At 43.3% G+C, this 19,459-nt stretch overlaps 1 protein-coding gene across 2 annotated transcripts in view; it reads right to left on the bottom strand.

Annotated features, from left to right (window-relative positions):
• SMU1 (SMU1 DNA replication regulator and spliceosomal factor) overlaps positions 1-19,010 on the bottom strand; it is a 35,471-nt gene extending 16,461 nt beyond the window's left edge. Inside the window, exons 1-4 of one of the 2 annotated variants that reach the window (XM_017856495.1) lie at positions 15,723-15,874; positions 12,406-12,616; positions 10,517-10,669; positions 7,370-7,480 (exon numbers count right to left, since the gene is read on the bottom strand). In XM_017856495.1, coding sequence (XP_017711984.1) covers positions 7,370-7,480; positions 10,517-10,669; positions 12,406-12,616; positions 15,723-15,748 — 501 coding nt within the window. In that variant the 5' untranslated portion in view covers positions 15,749-15,874. Of the gene's footprint in view, positions 1-7,369; positions 7,481-10,516; positions 10,670-12,405; positions 12,617-15,722; positions 15,875-18,981 lie in introns of those variants that run through there. The other variant, XM_017856496.1, reaches the window with a different exon arrangement.
• Positions 19,011-19,459: the final 449 nt, after the last annotated feature.

Raw genomic sequence — 19,459 nt, 5'->3', positions numbered from 1 at the left:
TGTGAATCCTGTATAATAAGCATATGTTCACATAATAAGCACACAATCAATGTTTATTCCCCTTTCCTTTTGCTATACCAAGAAAAGTCAATAATTTTTGGATATCATTTAAAACAGGGGTCCCCAACCCCTGAACTGCAGACCAGTACCGGTCCATGGCCTGTTAGGAACCCAGCTGTACAGCAGGTGAGTAGCCAGCGAGTGAGAGCATTATTGTCTGAGCTCCACCTCCTGCCAGATCTGCGCAGCATTAGATTCTCATAGGAGCATGAACCCTATTTTGAACTGCGCATGCGAGGGATCTAGGGTGCACACTCATTATGAGAATCTAATGCCTGACGATCTTAGGTGGAAGAGTTTCATCCTGAAACCCACCCCGATACCCCACCACCATCTGTGGAAAACTGTCTTTCATGAAACCAGTTTCTGGTGCCAAAAAAGTTGGGGACCGCTGATTTAAAAATTTTAGCTACTTTAATAAGTAGAAATAGAATACCCTACTTTAGGCAGTTCTCTGATTGAGTTGAACTTTCCTCTGTATTTATTAGATATATTTCCTCTTCTGTTAACTGTTCATGTTAGTTGCTCACTTATCTATCATAGTCTTACCATTCTCACCCATTTGTGAACTTTAATGTGATAAAGGTATTTGTTGTTTATGTTTGCTACAAAGAATTATTTTACCAACTTTTCTTTTCAAAGAGAAGGGTTCTCACTCTGTCAGGCTGGAAGTGCAGTGGCATGATCACAACTCACTGCAGCCTCGAACTCCTGGGCTCAAGCAGTCCTTCTATCTCAGCCTTCCAAGTAGCCGTGACTATGTCTATTTTTGGATTACAGCTTTATAGGTTTCTTTTCATCTAAAGCTCCATTTTCAAGTGATGAAATCTGTTGATCTTTTCCTTGGTGTTTAATCTCTAAGCTTGGGAAGAATATCAGGTTTGATAGATTATATAATCTCCAAGTGTTTTTCTATTTTCTTAAAATATCTAACTTTCTATCTGAAATTATGCTACATAAAATATGGGAGCAGGCTCTGATCTTACCTCTCCTCCGCAATTCTAAAGTCAGTGTCCCAACATCATATACTAAATATATTTTTCCTTTATTCCTAGGTTTTGTGGTATTCCCCATTGTCATCCATGGAATTAATATAAATAACAGGATTGGGTTTTTGCATTGTTGCTGCACTGGTTGCAACAGATATTCTTGTGCCCACTACCAAAATGATGCAAACTATAGGTCTTTATTAAATGCAGTATTTCTAAGCCTAGTATGCTCTCAACATTCTTCCTTTCCAAAGTTTCTTTGCTAAATATATTTTTTCTTTTCTTTTCTTTTTTTTTTTTTTGAGACGGAGTCTCGCTCTGTCACCCAGGTTGGAGTGCAGTGACCAGATCTCAGCTCACTGCAAGCTCTGCCTCCCGGGTTCACGCCATTCTCCTGCCTCAGCCTCCCGAGCAGCTGGGACTACAGGCGCCGCCACCTCGCCCGGCTAGTTTTTTGTATTTTAGTAGAGACGGGGTTTCACCGTGTTAGCCAGGATGGTCTCGATCTCCTGACCTCGTGATCCGCCCGTCTCGGCCTCCCAAAGTGCTGGGATTACAGGCTTGAGCCACCGCGCCCGGCTCTTTTCTTTTTTTAATTGAGACAGAGTCTCACTCTGTCACCTAGGCTGGAGTGCAGTGGCGCAATCTTTGCTCACTGCAAACTCCACCTCCCGGGTTCAAGTGATTCTCATGCCTCAGCCTCCTAAATAGCTGGGATTACAGGTGTGCGCCATGATGGCTGGCTAATTTTTCTATTTTTAGTAGAGACGAGGTTTCGCCACGTTGGCCAGGCTGGTCTCGAACTCCTGACCTCAGGTGATCCACCTGCCTCGGCCTCCCAAACCACTGAGATTACAGGCATAAACCACCGTGCATGGCCTGATAAATGTATTTTCAAGTTTATTATTCCAGACGAATGCTAAATTCCTTTGTAAAGTAGTTCTAATCCTACTGCAATCTTTATTATAATTGTTTCAAATCTGACAACTGGCATTGAATGTCAGTCTTATCCCAGAAAATCAATGTTTCACCATTTACTCAAGTATTCTATTGTAAGTTTTGAAGGTTTTTTTTTTTTTTTGCCTTTTAAAATGGAAATCATCTATTTCCCAGATAATGCTAGGTTTTATATTATATATTTCTGCTATAAACAGAACACTTTTCCACTAAATTTTCTAACTGGTTGCTGCTGATAAACAGGAGTGCAATCAAATTGTGTATTTTGTATCTAGCAACTTTCCAAACTTTAAAATTCTAACATTATTGTAGTTGAAATATTTAATGTTTCTAAATATATTAATTTCTTTCCAAAATTCCTATCTTACTTATGTTTATGTTTTCCTGCAATCACCAGAGAGAACTTGTGTCTCCTTGGACCCCTCTCCAATCAATCTGTACTCTCTTCTGGCCTGTAACAGTTTCTAATCACTTCCATATTCAAAAGAAAAAAAAAAACCTTGTCTTGCCCTATGTTCTTTTTGAGCTTCTGTTGTCCTCTTCCCTCCCCACCACCCTCATCTCCTTCCCTTAACCACCAAGGTTCAAGAACCATCTACATTCGCTACCTTCACTTCTCAGTTAAATTCACTCCTTAACTCACTGCAATATCGCTCTGTCCCCATCTTTCCACTGGCAGTGCATCTCAGATATCCTAACAGCCAAACCAGACTCCTTTCTGACCCTCATCATGTTTTCTGTTGCTGTTGATCTTAATGAACACTCTTCAAACTCTCTCTTGGCTGCTCTAAACCCATTCTCTCGAGGTTCCTTTTTCTCTCTCTGGCTGTTCTTTTCTCTGTTTGCTCTGTTAAGTGTTCCCTGCGGTTTCCTTCTCAAATTTTTACTTTTACTTCTTCTTCTTCTTTTTTTTTTTTTTTTTTTTGAGACAGAGTTTCGTTCATGTCACCCAGGCTGGAGTGCAATGGTGCGATCTCAGCTCACTGCAACCTCCACCTCCCAAGTTCAAGCAATTCTCCTGCATCAGCCTCCCGAATAGTTGGGATTATAGGTGCAAGCCACCACACTTAGCTAATATTTTTGTATTTTTAGTAGAGACAGGGTTTCACCATGTTGGCCAGACTGGTCTCGAACTCCTGACCTCAGTTGATCCGCCCACCTCAGCTTCCCAAAGTGCTGGGATTACAGGCGTGAACCACCACACCTGGCCAAATTTTTACTTTTCTTATTCTATGTGCTTTCCCCAAGTAATTACATTTACAGCTTCAACTACTACTGTAATTTCCAAATCTATTAATTTTAGCCAAAATCTCTAGGTTAAGGTCCAGATTCACAGATCCAAGTGCCTATACTACAAGTTTCCACTTTTATGTCCCACAGGAACTTTAGCACATCTAAAAATGGATCATTTCTCCTATCTCTAGTTTCTACCCCCAGCCCCCAACAAATCTGCCCTTCTTATATTTTCTACCAAGTCACTCAAACCAGAAACTAAAAGGAAACGAAACCTAGAACGAAAAAACCTCACTTGCTCTTCACATATAACCAATTAAATGTAGAACACATGAGTTTATTTCCACTCTCTCTAGAAAATCTACTAAAGTGATGGTAATTAAGGAATAAAAAAGATACATGCCCCAAAAGACAAAGAGAATGGGAGAACAGCAAGAAAAAAATGTTAGTTAAATTTTAGGAGGTGAAAAGTGAATGGACTTGTGGGAAGCAAGAAGAACAGAGAAAACTGAAACCTAATTGTACAAGGTGAGGAAGGGGAAGCCACAAGAAGCAAGTCAAACTACCTTGCAAAACTCCAAACAGGCTTAGGAACTGGAGGAATCACATATGCCGCAGGGCTGAAAACAGGGGCAATTAAATTAAAGTCTGTATAAGGAGCATTTAGCTACCACGACTTCTCCCAACCCTGTGCAACTACCTCACCTTAGCCTCAAGAGAAATCAGCTAATGTACATTCTAGAAAGGTTGAGGTCCTGGGCTCTGGAAATCTCAGTAGAGTTGAGGACAGGGTGGAGGTGAGAAGCCACAATGAAAACTGGGGGGTTCAGTGTACACTGGTATGCTGAACAGTGAGATTTCTCTATCCTCCACTCCTACCTGCATCCTCTCAGCTCTGGCTCTCAAGATACGGTTTAGGGCCGGGCGCGGTGGCTCAAGCCTGTAATCCCAGCACTTTGGGAGGCCGAGACGGGCGGATCACGAGGTCAGGAGATCGAGACCATCCTGGCTAACACGGTGAAACCCTGTCTCTACTAAAATACAAAAAAAAAAACTAGCCGGGCGAGGTGGCGGGCGCCTGTAGTCCCAGCTACTCCGGAGGCTGAGGCAGGACTGGGAGCTGGAGCCTTGGGCCAGTGAGCTGAGAATCCGGCCACTGCACTCCAGCCGGGCGACAGAACAAGACTCCGTCTCAAAAAAAAAAAGAAAAAAAAAAGATACGGTTTAGGCAGGAACTACTCTCCAGGCAGCAACTACTCTCCAAGCAGGAACTACTCTCTGGAAAAGCTGACCAGTCCAATAGAATATTTCTGCAGAGAATGACAAATGAGGATCCCCATCCTATCATCCCAGGCTGAATTCTATCAGTTCTCAAACTCCTCCTTCCAACCACCCAACTGGACATACAATTCCGTTATTTAATGTTTCACTCTTAAATATAAACCATAGCAGAGATCTCTAAGTATTTGAGGAAAACTTCCACATATGGTCAGCAAAACAAACAGGGAAGGGGAGAACTCAGAGAAAAAGAAAAAATAGGAACAATATGGGGCAGGGAGGAAAATAAAACTTTAAACATTTAGAGAGAAAGATACACAGTATTACAGACACAAGTAAAATCTCAAAAATTTATTCCTACACTTTCTTTCTCAGGAAGTTACTGGACTCAGTACTCCCACAAAATGAGGGTCGAGGCTGGACTCAGTGGCTCACACCTATAATCCCAGTACTTAGGAAGGCAGAGGCAGGATAGCCTGGGCAACACAGCAAGGCCCTGTTCTTCATTTAATTGAAGACAAAACAAAACAAAACAAAACGCTGGGCGCAGTGGCTCACACCTGTAATCCCAGCACTTTGGGAGGCCAAGGCGGGCGGATCACGAGATCAAGAGATCGAGACCATCCTGGCCAACATGGTGAAACCCTGTCTCTACTAAAAATACAAAACTTAGCTGGGCGTGGTGGTGGGTGCCTGTGGTCCCAGCTACTTGGGAGGCTGAGGCAGGAGAATTGCTTGAACCTGGGAGGCGGAGGTTGCAGTGAGCCGAGATCGTGCCACTGCACTCCAGTCTGGTGACAGAGTAAGACCCTGTCTCAAAAAAAAAAAAAGAGGTCTAACTATGAAAGAAAGAAAAATGACGAATCTATAAATAAGGCCTGCAAAAAAAAAGAGGCCCAAAATTCCCAGTATGAAGATGAGAGAAGTCCTGGTACAGTAACTGTGCAGCAATACAAGAGAACTAGTCCGGATGAGAACAAAAAGAGAAGGGCCTCAGGAAAGATATCAGCAAGGGGAAAAAAAAAGGACTTTTGAGGGTTCTACCAGAAATACTCAGGCTGGACTAGCAGAAGTACATAGAAAACTAGGCAAAAGAAAAAATAAAGCAATAATTATTGCAAATCATAAAAATTTATGTAAGAAATTACACGTAATTATTTTTTAGCTGTGAACAATATCTATATAAAAATAACTATGTAAACACTGAATACAGATCGAACCAGAAGTTGTGATACAACCCTACTGAAAATCCGGAAGAAGAATAAGTGTGTATTGAGGAGAGTGGGTATGAGACAAATCATTTTTCAGTGAAGAAAGTTAGTTGCGGCCGGGCGCGGTGGCTCAACCCTGTAATCCCAGCACTTTGGGAGGCCGAGACGGGCGGATCACGAGGTCAGGAGATCGAGACCATCCTGGCTAACACGGTGAAACCCCGTCTCTACTAAAAAATACAAAAAACTAGCCGGGCGAGTTGGCGGGCACCTGTAGTCCCAGCTACTCGGGAGGCTGAGGCAGGAGAATGGCGTAAACCCGGGAGGCAGAGCTTGCAGTGAGCTGAGATCCGGCCACTGCACTCCAGCCTGGGCAACAGAGCCAGACTCCGTCTCAAAAAAAAAAAAAAAAAAAAAAAAAAAAAAAAAAAAAAAAAGAAAGTTAGTTGCTAATGACTAAAAAAAAAATCAGATAATAACAGTATAAACATGGTATTCAGCTATGGAGGTAATAGGAAAGTTAAGAACCAGAAGTGGAGAAGGGAAGCACATGGGACTGTTTTTCCCTGTAAGCCCCGAAGTACTACTTAAACGATGCACAGCTATTAGTTTGATTAAAAAATTAAAAAGCAGCTTACTTTTAAATCTCAGAATCACTGCAGGCCTGCAACAAATAGCTTTTTGATCCTTTTTTCTAAATGCAGATATAGTGCAAAAGGTTATTAACATCCCTATTAATTACTTGTGCCCTTTGTTATTTATAAAATATCTATTACTCTAGGTAGCTTGATAATAATGACAATGCTGGCAACACTATTAGTAATTTTTTAAAAAATCATCACCAGCAGCTACCATTTACTATTTACAAGGTGCCAGGAACTGTATAAAGTGTTTATGAACATTATTTCTCTTAATCCTTACTCATCAATACTATGATGAGTAAATGGGATCAGAAAAGTAAAGTAATTTGCCAAGACTATATAGCTGGTAAATGAGAAAGCCTGGATTCTAACTAGGGTGGGCATTTGATCCAATTTTTCCAGGACAGTTACTGCTTGCACTTGGTGTTCTGGCATAGTGATCAATAGTACTCTCAACACTATCCCAGACAGGATGATAAATTCTATGGTAACCCTAATTCTAACTGACTCCAGAGCTTGTTCTTAACCACTAATCTATATTGCCTCTCCCAGGAAAGGAGAGTGGACCAGCACAGTTATTGGTAGAAGCAACTCTGTAGGTAGTCACCAATTCTTAGGGTGTACGATTTCTTCAGCAAAGACATAATTTATACAAAGGAAATTGTACCAGTTCACTTTTAAATTTATTTTATTTTGGAGACAGCTTCTCACTCTATTATTGCCCAAGCTGGAGTACAATGGCATGATCATAGCTCACTGTCATCTCAACCTTCTAGGCTCCAGTGATCCTCCCACCTCAGCCTCCCAAGTAATTGAGACCACAGGCACACACCACCATACCCCGCTAATTTTTTTACTTTTTGTAGAGACAAGGTCTCACAATGTTGCTTAGGCTGGTCTCCAACTTCTAGGCTCAAGTGATTCTCCTGCCTCAACCTCCCAAAGTGCAAGGATGACAGGTGTGAGCCACCACACCTGGCCTCTAAAGGAATTGAATTACCTGTCCCAGCAATGCCATGAGACGAGATGGAGGCACCACACTGACTTCACCAGCTAAGGCCTGGGCAATTGCTGCTCTTCTCTTTTCTTTGCTACTTCCATCTGGGTATGCCTGAAACAGGAGAGGATGTAGCATCATTTCCAAGAAGCAACAATAAGATATGAGTGTGCTTATTTAAAACAAACAAGCAAAAGCATACACAGAGGAAAATGTGAAAAGAAATTACCCAGTTAAAGAGGGGATTAAACTAATTTAGTTTTTGAAAATGACTTCCCAATTCTGTCCACTTGCATTTCAAAAGTATGAGTTGGGAGAAAACTGAGGTCAGCCAATCCATACTATTGTTATTTTTTCATTGAGTTCCTGGCCAAAGGACACACTGCTATTTTTCTGAAAAGAGTCCAAGTAAACCACATTAAACCGAGTTGTTTTCCAGGTTTTCAAAATTTGCAGAACCAAGAATTCTTTTATATTCTTTAGTAATTTCTTAAATGGCTCCCAGCACAGAAGTGCTTCACCACCTCTAAGTTAAATCCTGTCGTGGTGATCTAAACTCCTTTCCTTTATCCTCATTTTAAGTTTATTTTGACATTCCATTATCCAGTGCCTATTAAGTTCTTATTCCTCCTGAGAAAATACTTGCAAACTAGTAACCAGAATACGGCCAGGCGGGGTGGCTCATGTCCGTAATCCCAGCACTTTGGGGGACTGAGGCGGGCAGATCACCTGAGGTCAGGAGTTCGTGACCAGCCTGGCCAACATGGTGAAATCCCATCTCTACTAAAAATAGAAAAACTAGCCGGGCCGTAGTGGTGGGTGCCTGTAATCTCTGCTACTCGGGAGGCTGAGGCGGGAGAATTCCTGGAACCCAGGAGGCGGAGGTTGCAGTGAGCTAAGATCATGCTATTGCACTCTAGCCCGGGCGACAACAGTAAGACTCCGTCTCAGAAAAATACATAAATAAATACATAAATAAATAACCAGAACACAGGGCCAAGTGTGGTGGCTCATGACTATCATCCCAGCACTTTGGGAGGCCAAGGCAGGTGGATCGCTTGAGGCCAAGAGTTCAAGATCAACCTGGCCAACATGGCGAAACCGCATCTCTACTGAAAATTCAAAAATTAGCTGAGTGTGGTGGCACACATCAGCAATCCCAGCTACCTGGTGGCTGAGGCATGAGAATTACTTGAACCCAGAAAGCAGAGGCTGCAGTGAGCTGAGATCATGCCACTGGATTCCAGCCTGGGTAACAGAGCTCTGTCAAAAAAAAAAAAAAAAAAAAAAAAACCCAGAATATATAAGGAGCTCAAACAACTCTAGGAAAAAAATGTGATAATCCAATGTTAAAATGGGTGAAAGGACCTGAAAAGACGTTTCTCCAAAAAAAAAAAGGACTACACCAAGGCAAACAGGTTTATTTAAAGGTGCTCAACACAACTGATCATTAGAGAAATGCAAATCAAACTATAATGAGATACCATCTCACTCCAGTTAAAATGGCTTTTTTTTTTTTTTTTTTTTTTTTTGAGACGGAGTCTCGCTCTGTCGCCCAGGCTGGAGTGCAGTGGCAGGATCTCAGCTCACTGCAAGCTCCGCCTCCCGGGTTCTCGCCATTCTCCTGCCTCAGCCTCCCGAGCAGCTGGGACTACAGGCGCCCGCCACCTCGCCCGGCTAGTTTTTTGTATTTTTTAGTAGAGACGGGGTTTCACCGTGTTAGCCGGGATGGTCTCAATCTCCTGACCTCGTGATCCGCCCGTCTCGGCCTCCCAAAGTGCTGGGATTACAGGCTTGCACCACCGCGCCCGGCCTAAAATGGCTTTTATACAAAAAGGCAGGAAAGAACAAATGCTGGTGAGTAAGTGGAGAGAAAGGAACCCTCATACACTATTAGTGGGAAAGTAAATTAGTACAACTACTATGGAGAATAGTTTGGACATTCCTCAAAAAACTAAACATGGAGGTATCATATGATCCAGCAATCCCACTGCTAGGTACACACCCAAAAGGAAATCAGTATATCAAAGAGATATCTGCACTCCCATGTTTATTACATCAATGTTCACAATAGCCAAGATTTGGAAGCAACCACTAATAGATAAATAAAGAAAATGTGGTACATGTACACAATGGAGTACCACTAGCCATATAAAAGAATGAGATCCTGTCATTTGCAACAACATGGATATAACCAGAGCTCATTATGGTAAGTGAAATAAGCCAGGCACAGAAAGACAAACTTTGCATGTTCTCATTTATTTGCAGGAACTAAAAATTAAAACATGGAGATAGAGATATATGGTTATCAGAGGCTGGGAAGGGTGGAGGTGGTGGGGTAAGAAGGAAAGTGGGGATGGTTAATAGATACAAAAAATATAAAGAATAAATAAGAAACAGCATTTGATAGCACAACAGGGTGACTATAGTCAATAATAATTATACATTTTAAAATAACTGAAAGAATTGAATTGTTTGTAAGACAAAGGATAAATGCTTGAGGTGATGGATACTCCATTTACCCTCATTATGCACTGCATGCCTATATCAAAATATCTTATGTACCCCATAAATATATATACCTACTATGTACCCCCCCCAAAAAATTTTTTAATCCTCTTTCCTCCTATTTTGACAAACCTCTAGTGAAAGGCTGGGGGGGTAGGCAGGAAGAATGAAACTACACAGATAATATGGTTTTGGAAGAATAAAAGTATCTATCATCATGCTCTACCAGTAAGCATAATCAGCTAAGAAGCAAAAGCACAAGCTTCTAGGGACTAAAAAGGCTAGAATGAAACTGCATTTGTTAGGGGCAAGACACACAAATGATCAGTGAACATACCAGCAATCAGGCAGCACTTCAGGGAGGTCTAATGTGGAAATGACATCAGAATAAAATTTTCTGTAGTAACCAACACACAATCCTCTAAAATGAGGTGTGTAGAAGACTCTCAAATAATCAGAAAACTGAACAAAATTATTCTTTTTCTAACATATGCAAATTTCAACCAACATATATAAACAGAGAAGCATCATTCTCAAAATTAAATCAAAATCACAAAAGTATCCAATAAAATAATTTAAAAAACAGATGTTATTATATTTCTAAAGTTGACAAAAAGTTCCTTTACATTACCACAGTCATACCTCACGAGGATCAAAGTAAGACCTAGCCAAAAGGTTCTCCAGATGAATATATCGCTCTGGCTGTGTTTGTTTTAACATGATCATAGGATCAGTCTGTCTCAAAAGTGACCTGGCAGCACCCAATTCACGGAGCTCTATCAATTCCAGAACAACCTGAACAATTTAAAAAAAAAAAAAAAAAAAACAGATGTTTCAACACATTCTCTTATTAATATTTTTCAGTAAAATATCTAACACAGACATGGCCTGTCAAAGTGATTTCCAATACCAGGAAGTGCCCCTTTCCCTTTTCACTAGCAATTTCAGGTTGACAACTGAAATAATTATAAATAGTAACTTCGGCCGGGCTTGGTGGCTCATGCCTGTAATCCTAGCACTTTGGGAGGCCAAGATGGGTGGATCACTTGAGGTCAGGAGTTCGAAATCAGTCTGGCCAACGTGGTGAAACCCACTTTCTACTAAAAATACAAAAAAATGAGCTGGGTGTGGTGGTATGTGCCTCTAATCCCAGCTACTTGGGAGGCTGAGGCAGGAGAATTGCTTGAACCCAAGAGGCAGAGGTTGCAGTGAGCCAAGCTCATGCTACTGCACTCTGTCTCAAAAAATTAGTAATTTCAATCCTTCAAACTCTATCCATTTTTATCTACCAATCTCCCCTCCTCTCAAGCTTCTTGCTCAGAATGTAGATGCCAAAGAAAGCTAAAAATGGGAATATCCCCATGGGCTTCAGAGAAACCTTTCTCCAGTTACCAAAATTTTCTATGGGAATTATTGAACTCATATGGATTATAAAGAAACAAACTGCCCAGACATGGCAGTTCACACCTGTAATCCCAGCATTTGGGAGACCGAGGCAGGTAGATCACTGAGGTCAGGAGTTGGAGACCAGCCTGGCCAATGTGGTGAAACCCCATCTCTACTAAATACAAAAATTAGCCGGGTGTGGTGGTGCACGCCTGTAATCCCAGCTACTCAGGAGGCTGAGGCAGAAGAATCACTTGAACCCAGGAGATGGAGAATGCAGTGAGCAGAGGTCGCACCACTGCACTCCAGCCTGGGCAACAGAGTGAGACTCTGTCTCAAAAAAAAAAAAAAAACACCCCGAAAACAAAACAAAAAACCAATTTCCCTACTTTTACTTCAAATTACAATCTTATTTCCAAAAAGTCTACTCTCTGTTTTATAATCACAAATTTGTCTGATCTTTGTCCTAGGTTCTTGACTTGGAGCTTCTTGGAATTTAACCAGTGATAGGGGTATCTTTCTTACTCCTGGGCCCCTTGAATCACACCTGGGTTTGTGCAAAGGCAATGGCTCAGGATAGGTAGGAGCTAGTTACAGAAAGACTAACTATGTGATTAGAAAGTTGAGGTTCTCTTACGCCTGTAATCCCAGCTCTTTGGAAGGTCAAGGCTGGCGAACTGCTTGAGCCCAGGAGTTTGAGACCACCCTGGGTATTATGGTCTACAATAATCCTGTGATTATTGTAGATCCTGTAGATTATTGTGAGATCCTGTGTCTACAAAAAAACGCAAAAATTAGGCAGGCGTGGTGGTGCGTGCCTGTGTTCCTAGCTACTCAGGAGGCTGAGGCAGGAGGAAGGATTGATCCTGGAAACGGAGGATGCAGCAAGCTGTGATCTTGCCACAGCACTCCAGAGTGGGTAACAGAACAAGACCCAGTCTCAAAAAGAGGAAAGAATTTTAATTTGGGAAATCTTGGATTTTCCGAGAAGGGAGAAAAAATACCATGTCAAGCCTTGCCATTGTAAGTTTTACGGGCTGATGCAGCCCTACTGTGCTTGAAGGAACGCTCGCTGATGCTTTTTCGTCAGAGAGCTGGCCCACAGCAAATCAACCCACGGAGATCAGCATCTCCACCACTCTCACCTGTTCGTAGAGGTCAATGAGGGTTTTGTCTGGCAATTTCAGAGACTGGATAGCCTGCAACACAGTATCCCAATGGCCACTGTTAATGTCAGCCACAAAACTCTCAATGCTGTCCACAGTATTCAGAGACACAGTAGTCTCCTCCTGCAAGGTGGCTAATGCCCGATGTAAACTGTTCTCCTTTAAGTACTGCATGATAAGGCGGATCACACTGAAAGAAAACAAATCATTCAGCTCAGGGATTCTCACTCACCCGAGGTCAAAAACAAAGCCTACCAAGCTCTTACTCAATCATTTTCCTTTATCATTTCTTTATCATGTGAGTAAAATTTTCCAAAATCACACAATCTAAATTACAAGGGGACCCCCCCAACCATAGAGACACTGGGGTTCAAGGAAGGGAAATCATTTGCCTAATGTCTCAGTCAGCTAGAAAGGGAGTTGGTATCAAGGTGACTATCTTATTTCCTAATTCAGAGCCTAGTTTCCTATTCATTCCTATAATTATATTGTAGCACACTTCACTGAATTACTTTAAATGACTACGCTAGTCATTGATACAAAATAATCTAAATGAGGCTAGGCATGCTGGTTCATGACTGTAATCTCAGTACTTTGGGAGGCTGAGGCAGAAAGATTGCTGGAAACCAGGAGTTTGAGACCAGATCAGGCAGCTGTGAGACTCCATCTCTACAAATTTCTTTTTTTTAATTTGCCAAATACGGTAGCACGTGCCTGTAGTCCCAGCTACTTGGGATGTTGATGTGGGAGGATCCCTTGAGTCCAGGAGTTCAAGACCAGCATGGGCAACATAAGGAGACCCCTTCTCTACAAAAAAAAAAAAAAAAAAAAGGCCGGGCGCAGTGGCTCACGCCTGTAATCCCAGCACTTTGGGAGGCCGAGGCGGGTGGATCACCTGAGGTCGGGAGTTCGAGACCAGCCTAACCAACATGGAGAAACCCCGTCTCTACTAAAATACAAAATTAGCCGGGCCTGGTGGCACATGCCTGTAATCCCAGCTACTAGGGAGGCTGAGGCAGGAGAACTGCTTGAACCTGGGAGGCGGAGGTTGCAGTGAGCCGAGATCGTGCCATTGCACTCCAGCCTGGGCAACAAGAGTGAAACTCCGCCTCAAAAAAAAAAAAAAAGAAAAAAAAAAATTAGCTAGGCATGATAGTGTGTGCTTGTGGTCCCAGCTATTTGGGAAGCTGGGGTGGGAGGATCGCTTGTATCCGTAAGGTTGAGGCTGCAGTGAGCCATGATCATGCCACTGCACTCTAGCCTGGGAAAGAGAGCAAGACCCTGCCTCAAAAAATAAATAAAATAAAGCCAATGAGGTAAGTTTACTGTTATCCCCAATTTACAGATGAGAATTTGATCAGATAACAGAGATAATAAGTGGAAAAATCAGAACTCAAACTGGCAGTGTGGCTCTTGAGCTATATATTCCTGAGAAGAAAGCAAACACCTTCTTTTTTTTTTTTTGAGAAAGGGTCTCACTTCCATTCACTCCGACTGGAGAGAATGGTGGCGGGATCGTGGCTCACTGCAGCCTCGACTTCCTGGGATCAAGTGATCCTCTCACCTCAGCCTCCCGAGTAGCTGAGACCACAGGCACGCAACACCACACTGGCTAATTGTTGTATTTGTAGAGACATGGTTTTGCTATGTTGACCATGCTGGTCTCAAACTCCTGGGCTCAACTGATCCACCCGCCTCAGCTTCCCGAAGTGTTGGGATTACAGGTGTGAGCACCTGGCCCCTCTTCTTAAAAACAACTATAAAAGAGAACTGATTGCTGCTACTGTAAGTAGTCTTTTTCTCTCATGGCCCCTTTATGAGGTATGCAGGTATCCAGACTTAGACCCCCCGTTATTCTGGTATGAGACTATCTTCCTTAGCACATTTCCATTGACTTCCATTTTACACTCCCAAAATAAGTCATCTCTCTCCTCAAACACCTCACATTTGACATAGCCAAAATCAAATTCCCTACCTTCAAACACGAATGAATGCATAATGAGTTAAAAGCTCTGAAGACAGTCTGGGATTTGAATCAAAGTTATGTGACCTTGGACAAGTTGGTTAACATCATTTCAGTATTTGCTGAATGTATAGACCTCCCTTCCTCCTACGAAAAGTCTTCAAAAGCCGGGCGCGGTGGCTCATGCCTGTAATCCCAGCACTTTGGGAGGCCGAGGCGGGCGGATCACCTGGGGTCGGGAGTTCCAGACCAGTCTGACCAACATGGAGAAACTCTGTCTCTACTAAAAATACAAAATTAGCCAGGCGTGGTGGCACATGCCTGTAATCCCAGCTACTAGGGAGGCTGAGGCAGGAGAATCGCTTGAACCCGGGAGGCAGAGATTGCAGTGAGCCGAGATCGCGCCATTGCACTCCAGCCTGGGAAACAAGAGCGAAACTCCATCTCAAAATAAAAAAAGTCAAGTCTCCAAAAAAGGTCCTCTCCCTCCCTTACACTCAGAACACAATTGTTATGTCTGTTAATTTAATTATTATTAAGTATTGGCAAGGACAGGTGGAGGATGGAGTTCTGGAAAAGCACACTAAGGTTTTCTTTCGTCACTACTTCTCATTCCCTATTCCTTGAAAATTTTTCTTTCTAGCCCAGTCTCCAGAATCTGTCTCTCCTTTGCGGTTACAGAGGGCTCACAGAAAAACCAAAATTCAGTGCCAGATCGGGCCTGAGAGTTGTTCATTCATTCCAAAAGCTAGTTGTTCATCCATTCCAAAAGCAATTAACTCTTCCTCTAAGGTACGTCAGACACTGAGACCACAAGGAAAACGAACTCCTAGGCACCGACAAAGCTAGTTTGGGGTGAGGTTATCAAACAGTGACAACAATGAGTGATAAATGCTAGGCAGAGGAAAGCAAAGGGGCCGTATGAGCACAGAGACAACAAATCACATTGCATAAGCTGGACAGGGAGAGAAGCAAGGCTTAAAAGAGGCCTATCCCCTTGTGCAGATTCAATTAGACTGGAGTCCAGAGTGGATCCTTAATTTGGTCAATCACAGCGCGCCAGCAGTTGGCCAAGGACAGAACTCAGGTCTGCAAGGTGTGTTTTCCCCACCCCTTGCCACCACCCTCGAGGCTTTGGGCTTCTCGTCTGAGAGCTGCTACTTTCCTGTGGGCGCACCTCCGAGATAGCCAGATCCAAGATGCCTCTTTGGGGGCAAGGAAATGGCCCTCCATTCCCTAGCCTCTCGGATGCCTTCTCCCGAGTATCTTCCGCCCCACACCCTTAACCTCTGGGCCCCCGGCACGGCGGGAACATCCCCACCGCAGGACTCACTCCGAAGATTCGATTTCGATCGACATAGCTGTATTTCTCCGGGAGCAGGCCCCAGCTCTTCTTCAAGGCCGGTAGCGCAACACACCACCACCACCTCCGGCGGACGCCTAACGTCACTTCCGCTTGGGTCGGCATCCGGCGCCCGCCCTGGAGATAGCGTGAACAAAAAGAAGGCGAGGTGTGCGTAGGGGCGGGGCCCTCAGGGGCTGTCAGAGGCGGGGTTTATGCCTCTGCCCCAGAGAAATAAGTTCCAGGAGGAAGACTGTTTAAAAGCAGGCCAGGGTGGCTCAAGCCTGTAATCCCAGCACTTTGGGAGGCCGAGACGGGCGGATTACGAGGTCAGGAGATCGAGACCATCCTGGCTAACACGGTGAAACTCCGTCTCTATTTAAAAAAAAAATACAAAAAACTAGCCGGGCGAGGTGGCGGGCGCCTGCAGTCCCAGCTGAGGCAGGAGAATGAGGCAGGAGGCTGAGGCAGGAGAATGGCGTAAATCAGGGAGGCGGAGCTTGCAGTGAGCTGAGATCCGGCCACTGCACTCCAGCCTGGGCGACAGAGCGAGACTCCGTCTCAAAAAAAAAAAGAAAAAAAAAAAAAAAACAAACAGGCCAGGGCCGGGCGCGGTGGCTCAAGCTTGTAATCCCAACACTTTGGAAGGCCGAGGCAGGCGATCAGCTGAGGTCGGGAGTTCGAGACCAGCCTGACCAACATGGAGAAACCCCGTCTCTACTAAAAATACAAACTTAGCCGGGCGTAGTGGCGCATGGCTGCAATTCCTACTCGGGAGCCTGAGGTCCGGAGGCTGAGGCAGGAGAATCGCTTGAACCCAGGAGGCGGAGGTTGCAGTGAGCAGAGATCGCGCCATTGCACTCCAGCCTAGAAAACAAGAACTCAACAACGTCTCAAAAAAAAAAAAAGCGCTGGGCGCCATACAGCTCACAAATGCGCTGAAAAAGAAAAGCGCTGGGGCAGAGCGCGGTGGCTCACGTCTGTACTCCCAGCGCGCGCTGTGGGAGCCCGAAGTAGGGTGGATTACCTGAGGTCAGGAGTTCGAGACCAGCCAGGGCAACATGGTGAAACCCTGTCTCTACTAAAAATAGAAAAAATTAGCCAGGCGTGGTGGCGGGGGCGCCTGTAATCTCAGCTACTCGGGAGGCTGTGGCAGGAAAATCTTTTCAACTCGAGAGGTGAAGGTTGCAGTGAGCCGAGATCGCACCATTGCACTCCATCCTGGGCAAGGAGAGCAAAACTCCGTCTCAAAAGAAGAAAAGAAAAGTAGTCGTGATCAGATTCTAGTAAGAAAAGCGGAAAAAAAAAAAAAAAAAAGAGAAAGAAAAGCACTGGGTTGGAAAGGTTGCTCTTTCTTTTTTTTTTTTTTTTTTTGGATGGAATCTAAATCTTGCCCTGTCGCCCAGGCTGGAGAGCACAACAGTGGCGCGATCTCAGCTCACTGCAATCTCTGCCTCATGGGTTCAGGAGATTCTCTTGCCTCAGCCTCCAGAGTACCTGGGATTACAGGCTTCTTGCCACCACACCCGGCTAATTTTTTGTATTTTTAGTAGAGATGGGGTTTCACTATGTTGGTCAGGCTGTTCTCGAACTCCTGACCTCGTGATCCGCCCGCCTCGGCTTCCCAAAGTGCTGGGATTACAGGTGTGAGTCACTGTGCCCGGCCAATGTTGCTTTCATTTGATGTAGTTAGTTGATTCGATTTAAGATAAGGCTGAATATGCAATACCTGATTGGGATATTAATACATTCGAAACCAACATAACCCAACCAAAATTTATAGGAAGAGTTGCTTGAGGGTTTTGGTTGGTTGGTTGGTTTTGCGTTTTTTGGAATCAAGGATTCGCTTTGTTGCCCAGGCTGGAGTGCAGTAGCTCAATCATGGCACACTGCAGCCTCGGCCCGTCCGGCTCAAGCAATCCTCCCACCTCAGCCACCCAAAGTGCTGGGATTACAGGCATAAGCCACCACTCCCCGTCATGGGACTTTAGGTCAAACACATTATTACGTTTGTAGTGACAAATGAAATGAGAGATATCAGTGAACATCATACATAAAACCTATTTTTAAATATTTTATTGCCATTGTATATAAATTGTAAAAATTATTTGCAGCACAATAGTAATAAATCTGGCCAGGCGCGGTGGCTCATGCCTGTAATCCCAGCACTTTGGGACGCCCAGGCGGGTGGATCACCTGAGTTCAGGAGTTGGAGACCAGCCTGGCCAACATGGTGAAACCCCATCTCTACTAAAAGTATGAAAATTTGCTGGGCAGATTAGTGCGCGCCTGTAATCCCAGCTACTCGGGAGGCTGAGGCAGGAGAATCCCTTGAACCTAGGAGATAAGAGGTTGCAGTGAGGCGAGATTGAACCACTGCACTCCACCCTGGGTGACCGAGTGAGACTCCGACTCAAAAAATAATAAATAAATTGATTAATTAATTAAATAAATCTATGTTCTGAAATTACACATTGAAATGATGTATTTGGAGATTTCCTGATGGCTTTCAGTCTTATCTGATTCTGTCCCTAAAGGTCTGCCACACAACTTGTCCAAAGCCTCTTAAATACTGCTTCTTTTTTCAAATCATCCTCTATTTCCCATCAATTCTTGAAGGACATAGTCTCCAAGGTCTCAAATGTTTTAGAGTCTCCACGCTTGCCTTGACATGTGGTGAGGTATCAAGATGGGTTATATGGTTTATGAGAACTCCTTCACTATTCTATCCCATGACACCACAAAATTATTATAACCTCTTCCTTGAAAAGAAGATCCAGCTCATCACAGCAATAGTATATGTCCTCGTTTTTTCTACCTAGTACATGTCATGTTACTCTTTCTTAAATTCAGGTTACTTCTCTATTTTGTTTACACAAATAAATCTTCTCTATGATTATTTAACATCAGGTTTTATTCTAATATCCATCACACCTCTGCCTTCATTTTGAATGGAATGGCTTCTCTTCTTATGACTCCTATTAGATCCAAGCTTGTTCATTATTTACAGATGTGAACATCTTATTGCTTCATTATATCTTTTGTAGTAACACCCTAGGATTTCGATATTGAAATACATATTACTGTATTTTATAACTAAGTTATTTTTATTTTTCCTATATATTTAGCATTATATTGTTTTTTTGATTATTGCTGGCATTGCAAACCCTCCTCATTCATGTTTATTCTATAATAAGAAAGTAGAATATGACATTTTTGTTACCATGTATAATGAAATTACAATCTTTACCTAGTTGGGGAGGGTTTTTTTCCTTCCCTGGACTGGTTGCTTATGTAAGTCTTCTGTATTCCAACAATCCATCCATTTCCATGCTTTTCCCATACGCAAAAGTATAGCTTTTGTCACCTTGCTGATCTCTTGTTCACAAGTTGATAAATTTTGCCAATTCCTAAAGATCAATTTGTATAGGAAATTTTGTTTTTAACACTAGACAAATGAGGTCTCTCACATCTCTCCATCCATATATAAATAAACAAGCAGGCACACACACAGACAACTTCTAAACTCTAAACCAGGCAGCTGTATTTACCAAGAATCTTTCCAGCGCATACTGACAGGCTGGATCACAACCTCCTAGACCAAATTTCTAGTGAACGAAAGTAACCCAGAGGGAAATCCGGTCTCCAGATCCACCCCGCTTTCCGGTAAATGGGCCCCCTCCCGTAAGTGCACGTATCAGCAATCTATCTCTTGAATCCAGCAGGGG

Source organism: Rhinopithecus bieti, unplaced genomic scaffold, assembly GCF_001698545.2.
Source record: "Rhinopithecus bieti isolate Rb0 unplaced genomic scaffold, ASM169854v2 scaffold_44986, whole genome shotgun sequence".
Lineage (NCBI taxonomy): Eukaryota > Metazoa > Chordata > Mammalia > Primates > Cercopithecidae > Rhinopithecus > Rhinopithecus bieti.
Note: the sequence above shows the minus strand (reverse complement) of the source record. Positions and strands in the feature narration are given on the sequence as shown.